We start from the raw sequence: 23360 nt of genomic DNA, 5'->3' as shown, positions 1-23360 counted from the left end.
CAGTTTCTGCTGGGGATTTCGGAGGGCATACCGGGGTCTTCGCTAGCCTGCCCCGCGGACTGACCCAAACTGCAACCTGGACGCAAGGGGACAGGTAAGGCAGGTCATTGCTAGCGATGACCCCCGCGCATTGGCAGTCATACCACCGGTCTCTGGACAGATGGAGGCTCTGAGTGTGGACAGAGGCTCTGTCCATCGTGATCCACTATACCACCAGGGTACTTTTGGAGCAGGAATCCTGTGCTTCACATCTATAGAACAAAGTATTTGTGAGGTTTGTCACATACAGTTCGGTGCACTGTGCCATATTTGGGCTGTGTGCTCCTGCAGCTTACCCAAGCATAAGACAGGACCAGTATATTGCATTCCTACTAGTATCCTACATACACAGTGGTTGCATTATACCCAGTGCCATATTACTCTGCAGCTATGTCTATAGCAAAGGCAAGGGTAACAAGCAGGCATCTGCACCCATACTGCTATCATGCAAATTATGTGCTGCAGGCTTAAGTGAGGAGGATTTGATACAAGATAGGTTATGGATTAAGTGTTATACTCCACCAGGCCCATCAGACCACCCAGCGCCTGTACAAGAGCCCCCCTGGGCTTCCTTTTCTCAGGTACTGGCCACTATTTCAGACCGCCTAGTTGTACCGGCTGTTATTCCCCCTATAGGGTTATTGCAGCAGGCCATATTTCCCCCTTAGGGGTTACCACAACAGGTTCAGGAATTTATAGGTACCTCCTGTGCCCCCATCATGGGTAGATGTACTCCAGACTCTCTTGAGTCTGGTGGCTACATCTAATGCCTTTCAAACCATATTGCAAGGTGAAAAGACCCTACCCAGTAAGCCCTTCAAGCATCCTGTGTTATCATCAGTCCACGCAACTCTCGGATTCTGAGGTATCATCCGAGGAGGCAGAAGATGCTGATCTCTCTAACCCTGACTCCCCTCTGGAGCAGGATGAGAGTCGGTCAAAGATTAATATTTCTGCCTTGGTGCGAGCTGTAGAAGATGACAAGCCAGCTCCTAAATCCAAGCACTCTCTGTTTAAACGATAGAGGGAATTCTGCTGAAGCCACTTTCTATCGGATCAACTAGCTAAACACATGGCTGCAGCCTGACAATCACTTGCTAAGAGGTTTCAACACAAAAACGTCTGACCTCATGTTACTCTTTTCCTGTGGCTCATTGTGCAAAGTGGGAAACACCCCCTGTGGTGGTTCACGTTAGGCGTTTAATTAAAAGCGCTACGTTGCCTATTCCTACAGTTACTTCCATTAAGGATCCTACAGATAGGAAGGTGGAAGCTTGTCTGAAATAGATATACTCTCAGGGTCTGTTGACTGTCCAAGCATGGCTTTTGCATGGGTGACTAAAGCTATAGAGAGCTGGGCTGACGCACTTGAAGGCTCTTTTCCCTCAGAGGCTTCTAGGGATCAGATGTCTTTTTGTTGCTCACATTCGAGATGCAGCTTCCTATATTGGAGAAGCAATATTGGATGCCAGTCTCCTAACTTCTAGAGTCTCGGCCATGGTTGTGTCTGCCTGCCGTACCCTGTGGCTGCGCTCATGGAAGGCAGACGCGGATTCCAAGAAAGGCCTTGAAGGATTACCCTATAATGGGGAGATCTTGTTTGGTCCAGACCTTAACAAGATTGTAACCACCTTGGCAGCATCAAAAACTGCATTTCTGCCTTCAGCAACTTCTACTACAAGGCCTCGGACTACATCTTTTAAGTCCTTTCGTCCTCAAGGAAAGCCTAAAGGCCAGTTCTTTCCTAGGCAGTCGGCCTCCACAAGGGCCAACAGACCTGGAACACCAGACGCCCTACTTCAAAACCCGAGGATAAACCCTCAGCCTGACGGGACGGGCCTCCCTCTGGGGATCCCAGAGTGGAAGGCCGACTTCTTCAGTTTTCCCAGTACTGGTGTCAACCCACCACAGATGCTTGGGTAAGAGAAGTGGTCTCTCACGGGTACACCCCAGATGGCCCCCTCACCAGTTTTTCTACACAGGCCCTCCTTCAGACCCGAACCAAGCCTTACAAATCCAGAAAACCATACAGTCCTTGCAAGCAGGGGGAATTGTGCCAGTCCCACTATCAGCGGGGGACTGGTTATTCTTCTACTCTCTTTCTGGTTCAGAAGCCAAATGGGTCTCATCGGCCTATCCTCAATCTCAAATCCCTGAACAAATTCCTCAGGGTTCCAAGGTTCAGGATGGAAACCCTATGCTCCTTTATCCTAGCTATGGAGCCTGGGGACTTCAGGGTATCTCTGGATATTCAGGATGCATACCTACATGTACCTATAGCGCCCTCTCATCAGCGATATTTTTGGTTTACTATACTACAGCAACACTTCCAAATACAGTCTCTGCCCTTTGGACTATCCACAGCTCCACGGGTGTCTACCAAAATTATGGCTATCATGGCGGCCTACCTGTGTGGTCAGCGTGACTGCTACCATATCTGGACAACCTGCTCTTAGCAGGTTCTCCAGAAGTGCTTCACCGCCATCTGCAACTAGCCATTGCTTTCCTGCATGGATGGTTAATCAACTGGAAAAAGTCCTCCCTGAATCCCTCACAGAGAATGATTCTTCTGGGAGCCCTGCTGGATTCTCAGGATCAGAGAATCTGTTTGACATCAGACAAGATCTCCACACTTCAACTACGAGTGCGCAGATGTCTCCACAGTCGCCGAGTGTCGATCCACTAGACAAAGCAGGTTCTGAGATCCATGGTGTCCACCTTCGACATGGTGGTGTATGCTCAGTTCCATTCCCGGCCTTTGCAAAGGTTGATCCTCTCCAGGTGGAATGGGTTACTCCATCGGATCAAAGCTCAGACGATGGTGCTATCTCCGGAGGTGCGTCTGTTTCTATCTTGGTGGCTACAGACAACTCATCTAACCAAGGGTCGTCCCTTTTGGATCCCGGACTGGGAAATCCTAACAACAGATGCCAGTCTCCGGGGCTGGGGCGCTGGGACCGGTCTGTACTCCTTTCAGGGCCGTTGGACCTCGGTCTAAATCAACCCTGCCAATCAACATATTGGAACTTCAAGCTGTCTACAGGGCCCTCAAACTGGCCCAGCACATACTTCATGGAAAACCTGTACAGGTTCAGTCCGACAATGCCAAAACAGTGGCTTACATCAACCATCAAGGAGGCACTCGAAGGCGGGCAGCAATGACAGAAGTGTCACGCATTCTGACATGGGCCGAGGATTACCTCCCGGCCATCTTTGCAATGTTCATTCCGGGCCTTCTCAATTGGGAAGCAGACTTCCTCAGTATCCCGGGGAATGGTCGCTTCACCAAGCGGTGTTTCAACTCCTAGTGAGTAGATGGGGCCTCCCAGAGGTGGACCTCATGGCCTCCTGACACAATCACAAACTGCCAATGTACGGGTCCAGAACAAGAGATGCCGAGGCAACCTTTGTAGACGCAGTGAAGTGGACCTTACAGTTTGCATACCTATTCTCTCCAGTCTTCCTTCTTCCTCAAGTTCTTCGGAAATTCAAACAAGACGGAGGCACTGTCCTGCTGGTGGCTCCAGCTTGGCTCAGACATCATTGGTACTCAGATCTTCGGAGTCTCTCCATCGACATTCCATTCCTGCTGCCTCAACGACCAGACCTACTGTCTCAAGGTCCTTGCCTTTACCCGGACCAGGGTTGTTTGTCTTTGACGGCGTGGCTCTTGAGACATCCCTGCTGAGGTCAAAAGGTTTCTCTAGCGCTGTAGTTAAAACTATGCTCAGTGGGCCTGATTCAGACCCAATCGCAAGCGCATAGTGCTCGCAAGCGGATCGATGGCCGGGCAGTGCGCACGCGTGCCCCAGAGTGAGTGAGAAATTCACTCCGGGGCTCGCTACAAACGGGGATGGCTGTCGATGTTGATCTACAGCTCTCCCCGTTTTGTAGGCGGGTCAGGGGGGGTGGCTTGCCATTCCCGCCTGCCGTTTGGGGGGCGGCCCTACTGACGACATAAGATATTAGAGCCGGCAGCTGAATGGGGCTTGCGGCAGATGAGACCCTATTACAAGGGTCTCGTCGCAAGCCCGATGGTTGAGATGGTCGGGACCATCGCCACCATCACCTGGCCGCTCGCTAAAGCTGTGGGTGGTCACCCACATCACCTGGCCGGTCCAAAAAAAAAAACGCCCTTCAGACCTGCGAGCTGCCTCCGGCAGCGAGCGGGTCTGAATCAGGGCTAGTGCGCGTAAGCCAGCCCCTGCTCGGTTCTACCAAAGAGTGTGGCATACATATTTCCAATGGTGTCGTATCAGAAGCTACGACCCCCAGGTATTTAGGATTTCCAGAGTCCTGGCCTTCCTTCAAGCTGGATTGGACCTAGGACTCTGCCTGCCCGTGCATGTCTTTGCTCTGTCCATTTTGTTCCAGTATAGGCTTGCTCCACTACTGGATATACACACCTTCCTCCAAGGTGTCCTCCGGATGCAACCTCCCTTTGTCCCTCTAGTGGCTCCTTGGGATTTGTCAGTAGCTCTTCATGCCCTCCATGGTCCTCCATTTGAAACCCTGGATTCTGTGGAACTCAGTTGGTTAACAGCGTAGACTCTTTTTCTTCTGGCTATAGCGTCAGCCAGAAGAGTCAGATTTAAGGGCGCACTCCGGTTCCCCATTTCTAATTTTCCACCAGGATAGGGAGGTACATCAGACTTGCCCTGGGTTCCTTCCAAAAGTTACTAGTTTCCACATTAATGAGGAAATTGTAGTCCCTGGCTTTCAATCACCAGACCTCTCGGCAGATAAGGCCTCCTTGGATGTGGTCCATGCCCTCAAGATATATGTGGACCGTACTAGTTACCTTCGGAAATCAGACTCCTTATTTGTGCTCTATGGCTTTCACAAGAAGGGATGGCCAGCCTACAAGCAAACATTGGCTAAATGGCTTCGCATGACTTATCTGACAGGCTTACACACAGGCAGGCCTTCCTGTTACTGTTACTGCTCATTCTACTCACTCTGTGGGTCCCTCATGGGCATCTCGCCGTGGCGCCTCAGCGAAACAGCTTTGTAAGGCGGTCAAATGGTCCTCTGTCCATAACTTTCTGAGGTTCTATACCTTTGATACATTTGACTCTCAGGATACTTAATTTGGGCGCCGGATTCTCCTCTCAGTGCAGAAGCGTCCCCACCCTTAAATTACTGCTTTGCAACATCCCCATGTCTCCCTGTGGAGCCCTATGGACCCTGAAGAAGAAAATGAAAGTATAGGGGGATGGACTGGTGCATCCTGGGAGCTAAAGCTTTAAATGCGTGGTGCCCGGTGTCCTCATCCACCACTTACACCCCAAGGCAGGGGTTCCCAACCACGGTCCTCAAGGCACACCAACAGTTCAGGTTTTAGGGATAGCCATACTTGAGCACAAGTGACTTAATTAGTACCTCAGTTATTTTGATTTAACCATCTGTGCACAATCATGGATATCACTAAAACCAGGACTGTTAGTGTGCCTTGAGGACCAAAGTTGGGAATCACTGCCCCAAGGTCTCACTTTGGACTTTGAAAACAGAGCGTTAACAAAGGTAAGTTTTATCATAACTCTAATTTTTTTCATAACCGGTAGATATATTGAACTGATGTATGCAATCCTACCTAGTTTTATCACAATAATGATGTACTGTATGCAATCCTACCTAGTTTTATCACAATCATTTATCTGGTACTCATCATTGGTATCTGGTAGATATCTAGGACTGGGAGATGATCTCCTGACTAGTTTTATCTTACTTTTTTTTGGTACCTAATAGATATATGGGATGGGACTGAGACATATACTCCTGTCTAGGTTTAATACACTTCCTATAGTTACCTGGTAGATAGATATATATTTGGGGCTGATAGATGTACTCCTCTCTAGGCTTATTAAATGCAATTTTGTTACCAGGGACTGAGAGGTTTACTATCTAGGGCTGTGGTTCTCAAACTCTGTCCTCAGGACCCCACACAAGTCATGTTTTGCAGGTCACCCAGCAGAAGCATAGGTGTATTCAGTACTCACTGACACATTTTAAAAAATCCACAGGTGGAGCTAATTATTTCATTGCATGTTTTGAAGGTCTCTTCACAGAATCACTGTTTGGGGTCCTGAGGATCGAGTTTGAGAACCTGTGATCTAGGGCATAAACTCTATTACAGTCCGGGTTATAAGGATATCCATAATTTAGTCCAAATTGACTGAGAAACTAAGTTACCTGTGCTCAAGCATGGATATCCTTAAAACCTGGAATGTAATGGCGAAATTTGGGAACCTCTGATCTAGGGTTATCACACTCAGTGTTCATATGTGATATCTGGAACTGAAAATTGTATTGTCTAGATCAGTCTTTCAAATCCAGTCCTCAGGGAACCTGAAAAGTGCATGTTTCCTGGTTTAGAATCACAAGTGAAATAATTAGTACCACCTTTTAAAATGTGCTCCAGCAAGAACTATGGAAAACATGCAATATTAAGATTCCCTGATGATGGAAGTTAGGAACCACTGGTCTAGTTATATAATATACATTTTTGGTTGATTACTGGGATAGGGATGTTCTGCCTAGGATTATAACACTATTGGCACCTGGTTGCTTTGTAGGCCTAAGAGATGTACCTATGCCTATATTTAACACGTTGATTTTGCACCTCTCACAAGGTTATGTATCAGATTAATACGAAAATAGAAACCATGCAGCTCCATTAAACTATCAAGTCAGTCAGTTTGCTAAAATGCCCCTTTTGTCTGGGTTAATGTGTTTATATTGTAAACATAATATAAAGTCCCTGTAACAGAACAGTAAAATTGCATCCCACTAAGTTATTTCAATGGTAGATCATGGCTGTAATGTTCTTATGTATGGGAACAGTCAGAGCACAATGTATTAGTTGCCTACATACAGCAAAGCTTCTGATCACAGCTAAATGGGCCCCTTGTACTCTGTTGCCTAGCAAACGTCCTGTAGTGGGAAACCCTCTTTCTTAGAGCCTTAGCTTAAACTTACATTGACACAGAAAAGGATACAGTTTTCGTCTCCTTTCCTATTACGAGGTGGTCCAGGCATATTCAGCAGAACAAGTTTTGCATCGTGAGACTTTTTGACTATAACTTCATTCAGTTTTACAGCTGTGTGCATCCTGCGAACATTTGATTGGTTCCTGGATAAAAGGGATAACAATGAGAAACAATATATAATCATCTCCTAAAATAGTAACCCTGCTAATGTAACATTTACTGCATATGTGAAATATTAGAACTTACAAGTTCTCCCACTCACTTTGATTGCAAGAAGGAAAGGAAAAAAAAGTTAGTCTAAAAAAACATTTCATCTATACTGTAATCTTAAACATATACTTCAACAAATAACTTTTATTTACATAGTTTATGTAATACTTAAATGCAGACAGAGGACAGAATGGAGGACATTGTTCAAATAAAGATGTCATGCTCCTGTGGTTGATGTTTTTAGATTAGGGGATCTGTCTGTGTTTACCATTTGAATGCTCTACATTCAAATATCGAATCTGCACGGCAGCGCTTTATGGAAGCGGGATCTCGCACAAAAGTGTTCGGTACTCCATAGGATAGCAAGCAAGGCGTTAGGCTGTATTAACATGATATTGCGCCCAGTTGAATAGAAACTATGTTGTAGTGTGTATAACATGACAGTGATGATGCCGCTACCCGCTGTAAAACACACAGTGTTACATGCGGCATAACGGCTGTCTGCTGTGACTGTGTCCTAGTATTACTAAGCCGGCATGGTGACAGCTAGCAACGGACCCCGGCTTTTGTCACGTTGCTTGCAGGGAAACTAGCCCATAGATAGAGTGAGATCGTGACATTACGGCTGTATGCTGAGTCAGTGAGACCAATCTGCATTATATGGGCCTACGGATATATACTATAGTTTCAGACATTATGTGCTAATAAAGTGTAAGCCTATGTAATGGCATTCAGCAACAAATAATAACTAACTATAAGACTCCAGTACTGTGACATTAAAAGAGCCATCAATTAGTGCCTGCAAGAAACTATTATCTGTTCCATCTTTACTAAAGGGCGATTGTCACTGAAGTAGAGACAAAGTAACTAAAATTATAACAAGGTGTGTTGGTTGGATACTTTCATTAATACAGGCTCAACTATTGCACCACTGTAACATATGGCATTATGGGACATACAGTCCTGGTCTGAACTTGTAGTGATACCTCACATGATAAATATATACATTGTGTCCCTGTAGGAATATACAGGCAACAGTGTTGCGACACAATTTGCGGAACATAAGTGATAATATGCTAATGTGCTTCTCTGCAATTGAGTAATAGAATATAAATGCAGTATTATATTTATTTGAATTCTAATAGTTCTGCTTTTACTCTTCTGTGCAACAATTCACTAGTCATGTATACACACTACGTCTCACAATATTAATGGGACACAGAGATTAATACAGCCATTCTTATTTTATTTTTCATTACTTTTCTATCATTTTATTTTGCTGATTTTAACACATTTCGGATGTTTATTACTGATGTTTAAAACATAATTTTTATTAAATATTTATATACCTATACTAACATTACTGTGCATCCCAACTATTGGACTACTTTTTTCTTCTTGTGCTGTGTATTATTTCAATGGTCCAGGAATAACACCCCTCATATATATCCAGATAATTAAAGGAATCATAATAATAAGAGGGTTATGTTACATAGGTATCATGTACTAACTACTTTGGTGTGACCTATTTGTTTTGTATCAGATTAGGGGATCTGTCTGTGTTTACCATTTGAATGCTCTACATTCAAATATCGAATCTGCATGGCAGCGCTTTATGGCAGCGGGATCTCGCACAAGTGTTCGCTACTCCATAGGGTAGCAAGCACTTTTGTGCGAATTAGGCATTCAACCGGCCTGGGCGAAGAGCGCAAGATGGGCTACCGTTGCCAACGTTTAAATGCTGCAGCAACAACATTTCGCACCCTTCAAATTACCTCCATAGTGTTGTTCTAGGTTAGTCATTGTTTGAACCCTCCTTAAAACAAAAGGAGGAGGCATAGGATATCCATTAACTTGGGAATTGGCTTACAGAGAACTTTTCACTTTGGATTGACCTTAAACCTTAGATCCCCTTTGTGCCCATGAATGAATATGCAGATTCACTTCTAATCACAAAACCTGCAGCAGCAGCAGCAGCACATTTCTGCAGCAGTAACTACAGCATTAACAATCACTTGTATTATTGTGCTTCAAGTTTCAGTGTGATAATTATCTAAAGGCCCAAATGGGCTCCTGCGTATGATTAGAAGAGTAAATGGGCTCCTGCGCTTGATTAGAAGAGTAGAGCATCCTGAGGATGCTCCGGGGAGCTGTAAGGGCAGTGGTGTGGCCGTCTGAAGCGTCCTAAGGATGCTCCAGGCGGCACTGCTGCATAGATTCTGGCTGCAGGGTGCCATTATAGGCACCCTGCTATCCAGATGTGGCTAGCAGAAAAAAGCTTAGAGGGCCAGACCAAATGATTCCGGGGGCCTGAGGTTCCCCATCCCTGCTCTATAACATAAGTGCATGACAGTATAGATGAGGTGTTCCAAATGTTTAGACAAAGTGGATTTATTTCCACCAGTCTTTCTCTATCTAAAATCTGTACTTCACATTTATGTTTATAACTTCTTATAAATAACTTATTTGGCTCCCATGGCCAAAAATTTGTATTATTTATAATACTATAAATACAGTATGCTTACGGTTTCATGTTGAAAAAATCTTTTATCCCCTCTGAAGTGCTAGGACTTTTACTCTTGTTTTTGTCTGCTGTGAACTTATCCTTTGTCCAGGTAAGGTGCACCTTTTCCTGAGCAGTGTCTGGTTCCTCTGGTGGAGATTGGGGAGTACTAGAGAAATCTGTTGCATTTTTATCATGTATTAACTGTACCTGATTGTAGAGGAGATCCAGATATGGATAGAGAAATAGAAAGATTTAGAGGAATTAATTTGAACACTTTCATTAGTGCAGTTAGTAGTTCATTTTCATTAGTGAAGTTACCAAGGGCAAATTCTTCAAAAATGAAGACTAAAAATTGTAATGTTAATGTTACCTCTTCTTCAGGTTTTTCCTCACAATCTCCTACTTGCTCCTCTGGAACACTCAGATGCAGCCGAGAGTTTGTGGGGTTCTTGCGCCTTATTGATCCACGTGATTCATCTGTAATGCTCTGAATCTTTATGGAACGATAAGGTATAAACAACATCTAATATGGATTCTGGTTTTCTCAGACATGTTTCTACTTTTAACATTTGGTTTCCAAAACAGATTGAAAATGAAGTTGGGACTGTGAATAATGGGGAGATTTATCAATCATTCTAAAGAGGACAAGTGGAGATGTTAGACATAACAACAAATCGGAATCTAGCTATCATTTATCTAGTACAGGCATGTCAAAGGGTGTGTGGGCCAAAGAAAAACTAACAATAAAGTTTAAGCAAAGAGATGTCAAGTATCAGGAAAAAAAAATAACTTTAATGTTTCCTTTCCGATGTGACATCTTTTTGCTGTCTCCAATTTCAGGAGAAATCTTATTGGATCTGATAACTTTTAAAACTGAACAAAGATGAAAGTCTGTCAATCTAGACCTACAGTAGCAGGAGACTAATTTCCTTTCATTAATGAGAATAATTGCTCACACTGGTAGGTACTTCCGAACATGGAAATAATTTCTCATACAAACTTGCGAGTTTCTACAAACAAGCAGGCAAATACTTATAAATACTGCCCACATAACTTCACACACTTACTGCCCCCATTGCCTCATGCACACACACTGTCCCTAATTCTATAACTGAAAGGTAGGCAGCTGTCTGACTGCACAGACAGTGGCACTTATCAGAGCATGGCAGCACCAGACACTACTTACAGGTATGATATTATGAGTGACTCCCGTCTCAGCTGTAGCGCTTGTCTCCCCTCCCCGCGCGGCTAACACAAAGGGCGCCCCGGACTTACCTCATTCGGGCTGTTGTGCTTCTGTGTTCCGGCGTTGGGATTATGATAGGCGTTAGTATTTTGACGCCTAGCTTAAATCCCGTGTCGGGCTTTCAGCGTTGGGATTGAGACCGGCAGCATCGCGGCCACCGGCCTCATAACTACATCCCAATGGAAAGTGATAATATCACACAAATTATTGCAAGGATGTACCAAATACTGCGCTCAGGGACAGAGGCCCTGATTCAGAGCCAGATGCTCTGACAGAGCGCTCGCTCTGATTCAGGGTTGGGCTATTTTTTTTTTAAGAACGGCCTCCTGGCCGCTCGCATAGCTGTGGGTGACCACCCACAGCTATAGCGAGCGGCCAGGAAGATGGTCGCGATGGTCAGGACCATCGTGACCATCGGGCTTACGACGAGACCCTTGTGGTAGGGTCTCGTTGCCGCAAGCCCCAGAGAGATTTCGGCTCTAACAGAGCCGAAATCTCTCCCACTGACATCACTCGTGATGTCAGTGGGGCCGCCCCCAAATGGAGGCGTTCACATGGGAGCGCCTCCGTTTGGGCAGCCACTCCCCCTGCCTGCCCACCAAAGGGGGCGTGCTGCCACTCAACATCGACAGCACGCCCCCTTTGGTACGAGACCCAGAGCGACGGATTGCCCGTCGCTATCCGGGTCTCGCGCATGCGCACGAAGGAGCTGGCTCTGTCTTGCACATGCGCACTGGCCCACCATTGACGCGGTTGCGAGCACACAGCGCTTGCGACCGGGTCAGAATCGAACCCAGAGCCTGCGAGAAAGCTCTATCCCTGCAAATCCTCTCCACACAGTTCTCAGGCTATTGTTTGCAAAGTGTGACTGCGCATGCACTGCCGCCATCTACCGCTACCCAACCCCCCTTCCTTCCACTTACATTGGTGATCCGGTGACTCTGGTCAGCTTATCACCATGTTCCCGCTTTGTGACCCTTGTCATCTGAAGTGTGCTGTAAACTGAGATGACGGTTTACAGCGCACATCAGATGACGGGGATTACAGAGCAGGAGCCCGGTGATCAGCTGACCAGAGTCCCAGAGGAGCTCATCGGATCACCAGTCCCTGGGTGCAGGTAAGTAAGTGTTTTTTTTGTTTATTTCAATTATAATGGTTATATTTTACACTGTGATCAGCTTGTGGTCTATTTAGAGCAGAGTCTGTGAAACGTGGAGAAAATCCCTAATAACAATTGAACTCTAGTAAATCTGAGCGCAATTCCCATTATAATTATGGGAAATGCGATCTGTTTACAAAAAAAATGCGATAATTAGGGCTTGAAGGAGAATTTGCTAAATTCTCCTGCAGTTGCTGTGATTTAGGTGATACATTTAGGTGATACTAAAATAATGTGAGAAACACCCATTTTCACAATAGTCTAGTAAAAAATAAATATGCCTCTAACTCTCATGATAATTTAGTACATTTACCTCCCGCTCCCGTTCTGTTTTGGTCAGATGCATTTGCTTCAAGATTTGGGATCTTTGCTCCATCACTAGAGTTTTCTCATATGTGTATGCTGAGATATCGCTGTCATGCTAAGAACAAACAGACAGCTACAATTATAAAATGCTTAATATGAATAAATGAAGGCATGTTGGTAAGTACTTTTATTAATCAGTAAAATGCCTTACCTATACAAGTTAAAAAGATACATATCCGTAAATTTAAAAAATAAAACAAAAAAAATCAATATAAATCATAGATGCAGGTGTGATTAGCCACGCATATTGGACATGGCTTGCATCTGTCACAGACTTTAAAAAAAATAAATAAAAACATGCAACGATTCCGGCAATGAGTTATACTGTATATAAGAGACTAACAAGATATTAGAATTAGTTTGGATATACTCCTCGCAAATCGAAAATTGCACATTTTAAATCCTCCCCACATGCAGTACAGCATGGTTTTACCAAGGTGCGCAGTTACTTGCTCCTATTTGCTTTACTCTCACCTCAGAATTAGCCTCATTGTACTGAAATATGTAAATATGTTTTATATGGCTCTATTTCTTTACTAAAACAAAAAAAAATAGCTTGATAATAACTAATATTTTTTCAATCATTTCCCTAGTAATACATACTATTGGCATGGTTCTATTGCAGTTTTCATAATATATTTAGTTTACACCAGTGGTTCCCAAACTGTGCGCCGTGGCACCCAGGGGTGCCTCGGGACTCTTGCAGGGGTGCCTCAAGTTGGTGGTCCAGGACCAAATCAAATAATTTATGGTCCATGTAATTGTAAATATATGGACAAACTGAAGCGCAAACCTGTACACAACCACATAACTGAACCTAAGGATGACAAGTAAGCACAATTTATTTCACTTTACTAAAAAAAAATTCTGAATTTCTCAATAACAAACTTTTGGCTTAGGGGTGCCATGAAAGCACTGCTGATACTCTAGGGCGCCGTGATTCAAAAAAGTTTGGGAACCACTGGTTTACATGGCTAAATTAAGCAAATTTTCAGTCCCCATACAATGTGGGCAGTTACATTACAGTGCATTTACTAATTACAATATACACAGATAAACATGATGTTCAAATGTGCCAATTTGTCCACACTCCCACGGTCGCACGCTGCTTTCGGGGACTAAGTCTGTTGTGGGTGCAAATGAAAATGTGTATGATGGAAAGTATAAATGTCACTTCAAAGTCTAACCTACAGTATATCCACTTTAGGATCATCTTCATAATTAATGTAATTTTTTTTTTTTAGAATGTAAGCTTTCACGAGAAAGGCCCTTTTCCTTCTTGTGCTTTACCTTCCCTTACTTATACTATCATCTATTCCATTCTCCCTACAACTGCACCCAACTCTTAATTTTTTACGCCCTGCTACTTATTTGAGTAATATAATTGCTTGTGCTGCAATGTTTATAAACCATGTCCTTGTCCTGCAATGTTTTGTACTGTAATCCACTGTTTTCTATGTACTTTGTATAGTGCTGTGGAACCCTTGTAGTGCCATATAAATAAGGGCTAATAATCATTTATTTTTTCTAAAATACTGCTCATTTGAGTATCATGAATGCCGTAAAGTGACACTATATCCAAAATTATAACAATAAGCGTTTAAAATAAAACAAAACTTTTTACCTGCTTGTTTATTGAAGCTACATTTTATATTTAGCTTATACAGACTTTTAAATGTGATATCTAGTTATGTCTTTTTGCCTACATTTTCATCCGTTTTACCCTGGAGCAGAATCTTATATCTGGGTGGTTGTAAAACAAATAAATCCAAACCATCTGTTTACTTTCACTTGCAGTTATATTAGTGCTCTCAATGGGAATTAATAGATATTCACAGATAACAGCCTCCAAACATCAACAGTTTTTCCTGAGATTGCTCAATGCCTTGTCTTCTAAGTCTAATATACAGAGCCATATCTGCTGTCCAGTCTAATATACAGACTCATCTGGTGCCGATTTAGGATTTTCAGTGCAGTTTACAGTGTCCATTCTAACATGAAGAGCGTTCCCTGATGTCAGATCTAATATGCAGAACGTTCACCATTGTGTGGTCATCATCTTTTCTAACTGCACTAAAAAAGTTCTAGAAACCTGTATTCATTTAACTCACATTGCAAGCTAAGTTATAGCAACTACTGTAATAAAGAAAAAGCATGCAAGAATGTATATACACCACATTTCTGTTCTATTTGCACTTTCATTACAATCTGAAATTTGTAAATAAATCAGAAGTCTATGTAAAACATTACAAGAGGGGTTAGTTTGACTAGAAGTCACACCCCCTGTAACTTCCTTCCTTGATCTTCAGTGAAATGTTATATACTGAGTAACCACATTATCTAACTTTAATCACATTTATTAGGTGCATATTAGGCATGCTTAGTTTGGGGGACAAAACTCACCATTTCTACGACTTCTATTTCTGCATTAATTCTTAGATGGTACAAGAAGGTGGTCAGATCTTTCTTCATCTGGATACTGTTATCATCCATTTGAGCCACTGTGAAGATCCGCATTGTACATCTCTTCCAGACCTTTGTAGGTAGGATGCAAATAATTATTCTCTTGAGGAAATACTATAAAGACTTTTCATTCATAGTTCTGGTTTTTTTTTTGTCAACAAGTATAAGTGATTTGTAATTCAAGTGTCTTGACATAAGTTGTAGTCCATTCATTGCATACTATATAATGGAATTTACTAATGCCTATTCTTTCTTCATTTTCTTCATGCATATAATTCTCACTAATAAGCTGACAAAGATTATGTGCATATAAGAAAATGTAATGATGACCAATATGATGTATACGCTATAGATGCAGAGATGGTAACTACCTCAGGACGGCTTGCTTTAGTAGGCTCTGTCCAACCTCAGTATTGTGCTGCTATTTACCAACATAATCTATTCTGTTCTGCCTTGCTGTGCTCTCCATAGTTTCCAGATATCCCTAATTTTCAGGGGCAGTCCCAGGTTGTAATGTTTGTCTTTGGAATTTGAGACCCAGGAGGCTGAAAATGTCCTTGTTTTTCAAAAATGACCACCCACAGAGTAGAAGCTATAGATGTGTCCCTGCTCACCTAGCCTCTACTCCATGCAGCGCGATATGCCTGGTGTGAGTGAACCATCAGGTCCCATGCAGCCCTGCTAGTGTCAGGCAGCTTTGTGTGTCGAAAATGCATCTATGTTGCAAAGCGATGCGACTAGGAAGCACCAGGAGACGCTGCTGATTACTTTGATATGTGACACTTGTATATCTGTGTGCAACTGAGAATGTAAATGGCTCTTGGCATGGAAAAAAGATGTGGCTGCTGGATCGTAGCAGTTTGCATGCTGATTGAGAGACACAGTCGCACACAGATATACAAGTGTCACATATCAAAGTAATGAACACAGCCTCCTGGTGCTTCTTAGTCGCTTCACATTGCGACTTCAGATGCTTTTATGGCACAAAAAAAATGCCCGCTGCTAGCAGAGGCTCGCGCCATGAGGGGCTATTCTGTGGCTTTATCCAGTAGTATGCACTTAAGTGCAAAACACTTACTGTACATAATAACTAAGTTCATTAAATGGATCTTTCTCCCTTAGACAATATACACAAGCGTGGAATTGATAAATGGGGATGGATATAACTAGCTAGGTAGCAGTTACCCAGGGACTGTTTGTCATCAATCAAATAGCAGCTGCTCACACTGAGCCTATATCAGGACATTACAGTAGGCTGATTCTGCCAGTACCTCCATATGCAGCTGAAACTGACCTGTTATGGTCCATACATACTGCAATTTCTGGCCAATTACGTAAGTCTAAAATCACATCATTGGCTATGAACCCTTATAGACTACATGGGCACCTTTACAATGCCATATTTTCCAATAAATATCTAGATGAGTAACAAATTGGCAAATTAAAAATCTTTTTGTTCGTGAAACAAAAGGCTATACTTTACTATTTGAGGTCATATGAAAATACTACAATTCCGTTTACGGTGATTCAGACAAATTTTGTTTCCATCTTTTTAAACTTTGCTTAGAAATCACGATTTGCATTGATTGCACCCATTCCCCTGGTCCCAATCAGAATTCTATCAGCCCTCTAAAATCTCTGTGTCAGCATATAAAGTAAGAGTAGTTTTGCTTGAAAAATGATACAGATTTATTATTTGCCATCTCAGTTCTGCACAAGACATCAATTACCCAAGTTATAAACATTAAACAAATGAAGATCTTATTTTTCAAAGCTATACAATTTGCTAAGTGCACATTCAGTGGATGTGTTCTACTGCTCAATACTTCCAGCAATGATGGTTGGCATCATTGGCGGCTCCTACTCTTTTATGTGAGGGGGGATGCCTGTGTGCTGCAGTCCAAGCAGCAATCCGGCCCTTGTTCTCTTCAGCATCTGCCAGGTGTATTGCGCATTTCCAATGCATCAGGTAGGGTACGCGACTGGCTCATGCGCACAAACTTCTAGTGACTGTATTGGCTGCAGCCCCTAGAAGCCGCATAGGGCTCACTGAAAGGCAGAGGAGTGGCATGAAAGCGCTCTCTGCTAACTGCGGTCCCAGGGGAAGAAAGCCCATGGGGCTGCCTGTCTGGCTCTGATTAGCAAGGAGCATTTCTAATAGGGAACCACTGCCAGAAGAGTCTCTGCCTGAATGGGGGGAGGGGTCTTCAGTCCCAGAATGATCGATATGTACATTATCATCAGCAGGGAGAACAATGGTAGATTATTATGACCTTTTTTATTTTTGAAACTACCATTTGTTTTTTTAGGTGTTTCTCTCAAAGGGAGAGATATTGTTCCTTTGTTCCATGGTAACCTTTGTTGCACTTACTATACACTTGACCATGTGCATTTATGTTAATAAAATAATTTTTACATATAGACTATGTCACACTAATCTCTTATTTTTGCAGTAAAAGCTTGTTTTTTATATTAGCGCCAACACATACCAACATTTTTCCTAGCACCCTTTATAAGGCTAGTAAGAGTACAAACGTGACATTTCTTGATCAGTGTTGATTAGCATTTTTACATTCCATGTACTATGATTGGCCTGATTCTCCAGGGGCCAGGTTAAGTAAACATGAACTAATTAGTGAAGCTCCACTTGTTCAGATTCAGAGACTTTACAGAACAGAAGAATCTTTTCACCCATCTATGTTCACAATTTATCACTGCTGCTTCCTCCAGAATGTCATTTGGGAAATAAAACAAAATGGAAAAAGAAAAACAATAAAAAAAAGAACCTCACAAAATGTAAGCTTCACTTGGAAACAAATTGGCCAAAATATAAACAGGCTTATTTAAACATGGCAGATTCTCTTGTAGTTTTTTCCAAAGTCAAGTACAGTATCACAGAGGAAGCTGAGTATCTCAGCAGTATTGTATTCATAAATTACCATGACAGGTTATTGTTTTGTCATCACAGTTAGCTGAAAGGTAGAGACTGCCTACTGTAATCAACCATAAAGAAAATCAATTATTCAAATTATTTTGGTTAGTGTATAGCACTTCTATATATATTCCTATGGAGTTATTATTATTACAAAAATAAATGCATAAACTAAGCATTGTTTATAAAGATATGTTTGCAAACAATATATGCTGCATTAATAGGTGACCATTTATATTATATTCTATGATAATTTACATTGTGGTTACTTTTTACATGTTTCCTGAGGATGTATCATGAGTCAGTTACCTTGTGGTGACGCAGGAGAAATGGCAATAGCATCAGCATGCCACCATCATGGACCACCCACCAAACATCGATATTGCCTTCAGAAAATCTCTCCTGATTTCCAGGGTACATGGCTACATTCTTGGTGGCAATCAGAGCCAAGTGAGCAGCAGTTGTTTCCCTTACAAGTTCTGTAATGAATAAATTGTGCCTATGACTATTTCATCAGTTTGGAAAACAAATCTTATGCAAAGAACCATGGCAGGCAAAGATGATAAATACAAATTTCATAAATATAAGTAGGTATGTCATCATAATGGGTGTAATAAAAGTCTAGAGACAGTACCAATGAAGTTTCTCCAGGTCTGGTGGTCTTCCTTTTGCCTCCAATTCCTTGGCCACCCAACAAGAACAGTGTTATGCTGCAGTCCTCCAAGGCCACTGGACTGAATCAAATGAGAAATCCCATCTCTAATATTGGAAGATATGACCACTTGACAAAATCCCTTTACCTTCTCAGCTTCCATAATTCGACGGAGAGACTGGATTAAAACACATTGACATGGAATAAGAAGATGCATGGAACATAGAATACACCCATATAATATTTATATACTGTAGTATATGTTTACAGTGTAAATATAAACATGACATCACTCACCTCTTCAGCACGCTGAGATTGTGGATGATTCTCCAAGTAGGTCCCTTCCAGCACTGAGCCAACAATGGTCAGCCCTTTACCTGCCTTTAACTGAGAGGTCAAAGAAAGGAGCTGGGGGTGAACGACATTTTGGTCCTGATCCACTCGAACTAGAACAAGACACTGAGGCCTATAATGAAGAATTCAAATAGTTACATCCAGTGTACAGAGCCTTGTCTGGCCTGACCTACAGAAAGGAAGCTCTCCTGTACATACCTCCAGTTCTTAGTATGTGGGGGTCCCTCCTCCAACCTTAGAAGGGCATATCGAGCAGCACTGAGTGAAAGTCCACGAATGCCATCTCCCCACTCCTTCTCGGCCCTGCACATACACAAACGATTGCATCAAATCCCTGAGTAACTTTTAGTTCCCTTATTCCTTTACTACAGAAACATATGATGACACCTAATGGTTTCTGTTGGTATACTTTATAAAATAGACACCTTATAAAAAAAAAACAGTCACTTAGTTATAAAAATAAAAAGGCTATAATAAAATATGTTGGTACGCCTTATAAACCTATGTATAATATCTCGATGTAAGCTGTCATAACTGGCTTATCAGCGCCAAATATGAACATTTGTATGATCTGGAGTATTCCATCAATAAATGTTACTCGCAGAAATGTAGTTTTGTAGATGCTTTATATATACTCACCCCCGGTACTCAATATATTTGTAGATAAGACCAGCAATCAGCATAGCAACCAGAGCATAATACCAGGAGCAGATAAACATGAGGGATAGGCAGAGACTCATGCCCAGGAATGAAAGCGTCCTGTGTGGAAAACATATGATAGCATTAGGATTGGAGGAGCTGGACCCCACAACAACCTTCTGTGTGTCAGACAAACAAATGCATGAAGATCATAATGAATCCCTTTTACAATAGCAAATATCAGATTCAATAGGTTAAAAAGATAGCTATATTGTGGGGTGAAGGACATGGATGTCTCTGAGATGAGGCCCACACCAAACCAACCATCTCACAAGTTTAAATACAATCTTCCAGGCCTTCACTCACCAGTGGTAATATTTGAAGCGAGGCCTCCAGTTGGGGGTCCTGAGCAATGTCTGCACTGCACAGGCCAAGTTAACAAACAAGTAACACATCAAGAAAAACCTGCAGTTATAGAGAAGAAGAAGAAAAGATGGCAGCTAGAAATGTAAAGGAGGATGCATAGAAGCTAGGATATAGGGTGGTGGGAAAAAGAAAATGCTAAATATTAATTGCAAGACTAAAAAGACAGCAAACATACATGGAAAGAATTGGAGCTACTTCATCCAGAGATGCAATGAGGATACCAATCTCGCAAATACAGGCTGTCAGCAACAGCGCCCATGTCGGTTCTCCATTAGCCTTTCCATGTCCAAACACCTATTAATGTAAATGACAAAAGAAAATCCACTATAAATTATAATATCTACATTAGGAACCAACACCTCTATAAATATCTATTGGTAGGGTGAAGGAGACCTTGACAAATACGATTAAATGCGTTAAATATGGCTAACTTGTATTAACACCATTCTTTACTGGGAACTATCATAGAAACCATATCTATTTTGTATTTGTATTATTTTCTTTTTAGAAAATCATAGAGTAAAGCTGGGTACACACTTAGCAGATATATCTGCAGATCGAGTGATCTGCAGATATATCTTCAGATGATGGTTGTTCATACACACTGAACAACCATCATCTTCCATCTGTCCGCGGGGTTCTCTGGGTGGGGGTTGCGCCACGACCCCCTCCCCGCAGCTGATGCTGCAAGTGTACGGGAGGGTGACTGATCACCCGTACACACAGCACAATGGACAGATATATCATCTGCTATCAGCTGTGCAGCACAGCCGACGCAATATGTCTGTGAACGACGTCGTTCAGACATATCGCTTGTACACACTGGCTGTCAGGCATACAATATATTGACCGATCAATTGATCTCCCAATATATCTGCGTGTGTGTACCCAGCATTAGGTTCACATTTTCATATATAGAGATAGTAAATATTTGTAAGAAAATTAAAGAAAAAAGTAACTACTAATTATTTTTATAATAATGCCAAATTTACAAATAAAAAAGAAATATAAAACAACAATAAAATATAAAAATTCTGCAAGTAGTAAAAATTAAAATATGCTATAAATAACTATATTCAGATTTTAAAAGGAGAGATTTTTTTACATCCATCAAGGTTTTTTGGATTTAAAGGATCATTTATTATGAACCTGTAACTCACTCTGAGGAAAGGCACAATACCATCCCGTGATATGGCTTGCAGGAGACGTGGAGCTCCTGTTAAGCTTTGTAAACCAGCTCCACATGTAGAGAAGAAAGAACCGATAACAATGACCCAGGGGGAGGGCCAGGCCAGTGTTCCCACCACTAAATTCCCATTAACAGCTTCCCCGAACCTGCAAAAGAAAGTGATAGGTGAAGATGAAAGTTCAATAAAAATAAACACATAAAAGCGGTCCAAACATTCATCTCATAGGAGTAGAGAAAGAATGACCACACAAAAGTCTATACAAATAGTGAAAGAAAAGAAACCACAGGCTCAGCTAACCAGAATGACGAAGCCATAATACACATACCCTTTTAAATAGATATAGCAACCACTTACAAATGCCCACAGGGACATGATACATAATTCACACTAACAGAGTGCTGTTTACCAAATTGTGTCTACTGCATTTGTTGCATGTGTATAATATTTTAGGATACTCACTTGTCTTGCAAGACCACACCTTCAATACAGGCTCCAAAGAGAATAACAGAAGAAATATCTGTTCAGTTGTAAAGGAAAATGTAACTGTTAGGTTAGTGAAACCAGAGGAAAGTTGGTCACAAAGGTGAAGAACAAGCTTTATTTGGCATTAGGAATGGCAGAGGCTTAAAAACATTGCCTAGTCTGATGAAACTCAATTTCTACTGCAACATGCAGATGGTAGGGTCAGAATTTGGCGTAAGGAATAGTAAACCATGGATTCATCCCACTTTGTGTAATGCTGGTGGTGTTATACCTCAATCCAATGGAGCACCTTTATCTGCAGCCCCTGTATACATTTTCACGTATTCTCTGTTTCAGGTGATTGCCTCTGCACACTACAGTGAGGTCACATAGCACAACCAATCATATAAGGGTAGAGTGCAGTACATTCTGCGCCATGTAATCTCCTTTCTCTGTGGGCTCTGCCTGTGCATTAAGATGTGTGAGTGGCATGTTGCTAGGTCTTGTGTGAACATTTTGTGACAAGCGGGGTTTGAGGACATGTAGAATATTTGGGAGCTATGTAATCTCTATATTTAGTATTGTCCATCACTGATATATAGGAATACCGGGTTGGGTATGAAATCCCTTCTGTCGGGATGCCGCTGGTCAGAATACCAACACCCATAGCAACTAATAGTAAGTAATTTCATAATCCCTACTTTACCCTAACCCTCTCTTCCCGGTGCCTAACCCTAACCTCCCCCCCCCAGTGCCTAAGCCTAACCTCCCCCTCCCTGCACGCTAAACCTAACACCCCCTACCCAGTGCATAAACCTAACCTCCCCCCTAGTGCTTAAACCTAACCTCCCCCTCCCTGCAACCTAATCCTAACCCTCCCCCTAATGCCTAACCCCGCACCCTAACGCTAACCTCCCCTTAATACCCCGTTACTTACCTTCCGGATGGCGACGGTCGGGATACTGGTGCTGGTATCCCGACCTGTCGGAATTTCGGCTCCGGTATTTAGACTGTCGGCACCCTGGACGCAGGGATGCCGACTACATCCCAGGCTTACCATACTATCCCTTTAAGCCGGGACACTCATGAATTACACAGGTTCTGTGGCTGGCTGACTTCAAGCCTGGATTTCACTTGGTTTTAATCCGCCACAGAATCTGTTTAATCCATGAGTGTCATAGTTTAAAGGGATTATATGGTAAACCTACTGGTATATCTAGTACAGAAAATAGAACTATGTCGCTGCCCTTCAATCACACGGGAAAGTGATACTGTTCATGAAGTCTATTTCCTCCTTAGATGTTACGTCACACTACACTCCCTTTTTCAAATAAGTGGCTGCTTGATCCTTGAGAGAACAGATTGGTAGGTCGGATAAATCTAAGAAAAAAGGGGGACAAAGACCAGCGCCTGATAGTGCAGTAATTGGTTAAACCATGAAAATCCATAAAGTGATATTCATATGCGCGTACCGTATATATACTTGTATATTAAGCATATCACAACACTCTTTAGATAGCTGTCATAGGATCCCACACTGGACGTAATATGGAAAAGGCTGAAATGGTCATCTGGATCTTCTGCAGCATCGGGATCTCCTGTCAGCCAGAAAGCAGCAGATATTAGCCACCGGCTGAAGCGATAGCTGGTAGCCAGAAAGCAGGAGATATCAGCCACCTACTAATGCGATGGCTGGCAGCCAGAATGCAAGTGATATCAGCCATCTA

General features: G+C 42.4%; 1 protein-coding gene across 3 annotated transcripts in view; it reads right to left on the bottom strand.

The window, feature by feature from the left end:
- SLC12A5 (solute carrier family 12 member 5) overlaps positions 1 to 23360 on the bottom strand; it is an 82179-nt gene that overhangs the window by 8103 nt on the left and 50716 nt on the right. The window contains exons 11-25 of one of the 3 annotated variants that reach the window (XM_088481931.1): positions 21631 to 21688; positions 21142 to 21316; positions 20157 to 20275; positions 19922 to 20020; positions 19556 to 19675; positions 19115 to 19219; positions 18860 to 19028; positions 18545 to 18740; positions 18220 to 18389; positions 14919 to 15050; positions 12463 to 12570; positions 10115 to 10237; positions 9764 to 9951; positions 7275 to 7289; positions 7038 to 7171 (exon numbers count right to left, since the gene is read on the bottom strand). In XM_088481931.1, the coding sequence (XP_088338057.1) occupies positions 7038 to 7171; positions 7275 to 7289; positions 9764 to 9951; positions 10115 to 10237; positions 12463 to 12570; positions 14919 to 15050; positions 18220 to 18389; positions 18545 to 18740; positions 18860 to 19028; positions 19115 to 19219; positions 19556 to 19675; positions 19922 to 20020; positions 20157 to 20275; positions 21142 to 21316; positions 21631 to 21688 (1911 nt within the window). The remainder of the gene's footprint in view (positions 1 to 7037; positions 7172 to 7274; positions 7290 to 9763; positions 9952 to 10114; positions 10238 to 12462; positions 12571 to 14918; positions 15051 to 18219; positions 18390 to 18544; positions 18741 to 18859; positions 19029 to 19114; positions 19220 to 19555; positions 19676 to 19921; positions 20021 to 20156; positions 20276 to 21141; positions 21317 to 21630; positions 21689 to 23360) is intronic. The other 2 variants (XM_088481932.1, XM_088481933.1) reach the window with 2 other exon arrangements.

This window comes from Taudactylus pleione, unplaced genomic scaffold (genome assembly GCF_031769625.1).
Source record: "Taudactylus pleione unplaced genomic scaffold, aTauple2 ptg000279l, whole genome shotgun sequence".
NCBI lineage: Eukaryota > Metazoa > Chordata > Amphibia > Anura > Myobatrachidae > Taudactylus > Taudactylus pleione.
This window is presented reverse-complemented; position numbering and strand designations above follow the sequence as displayed.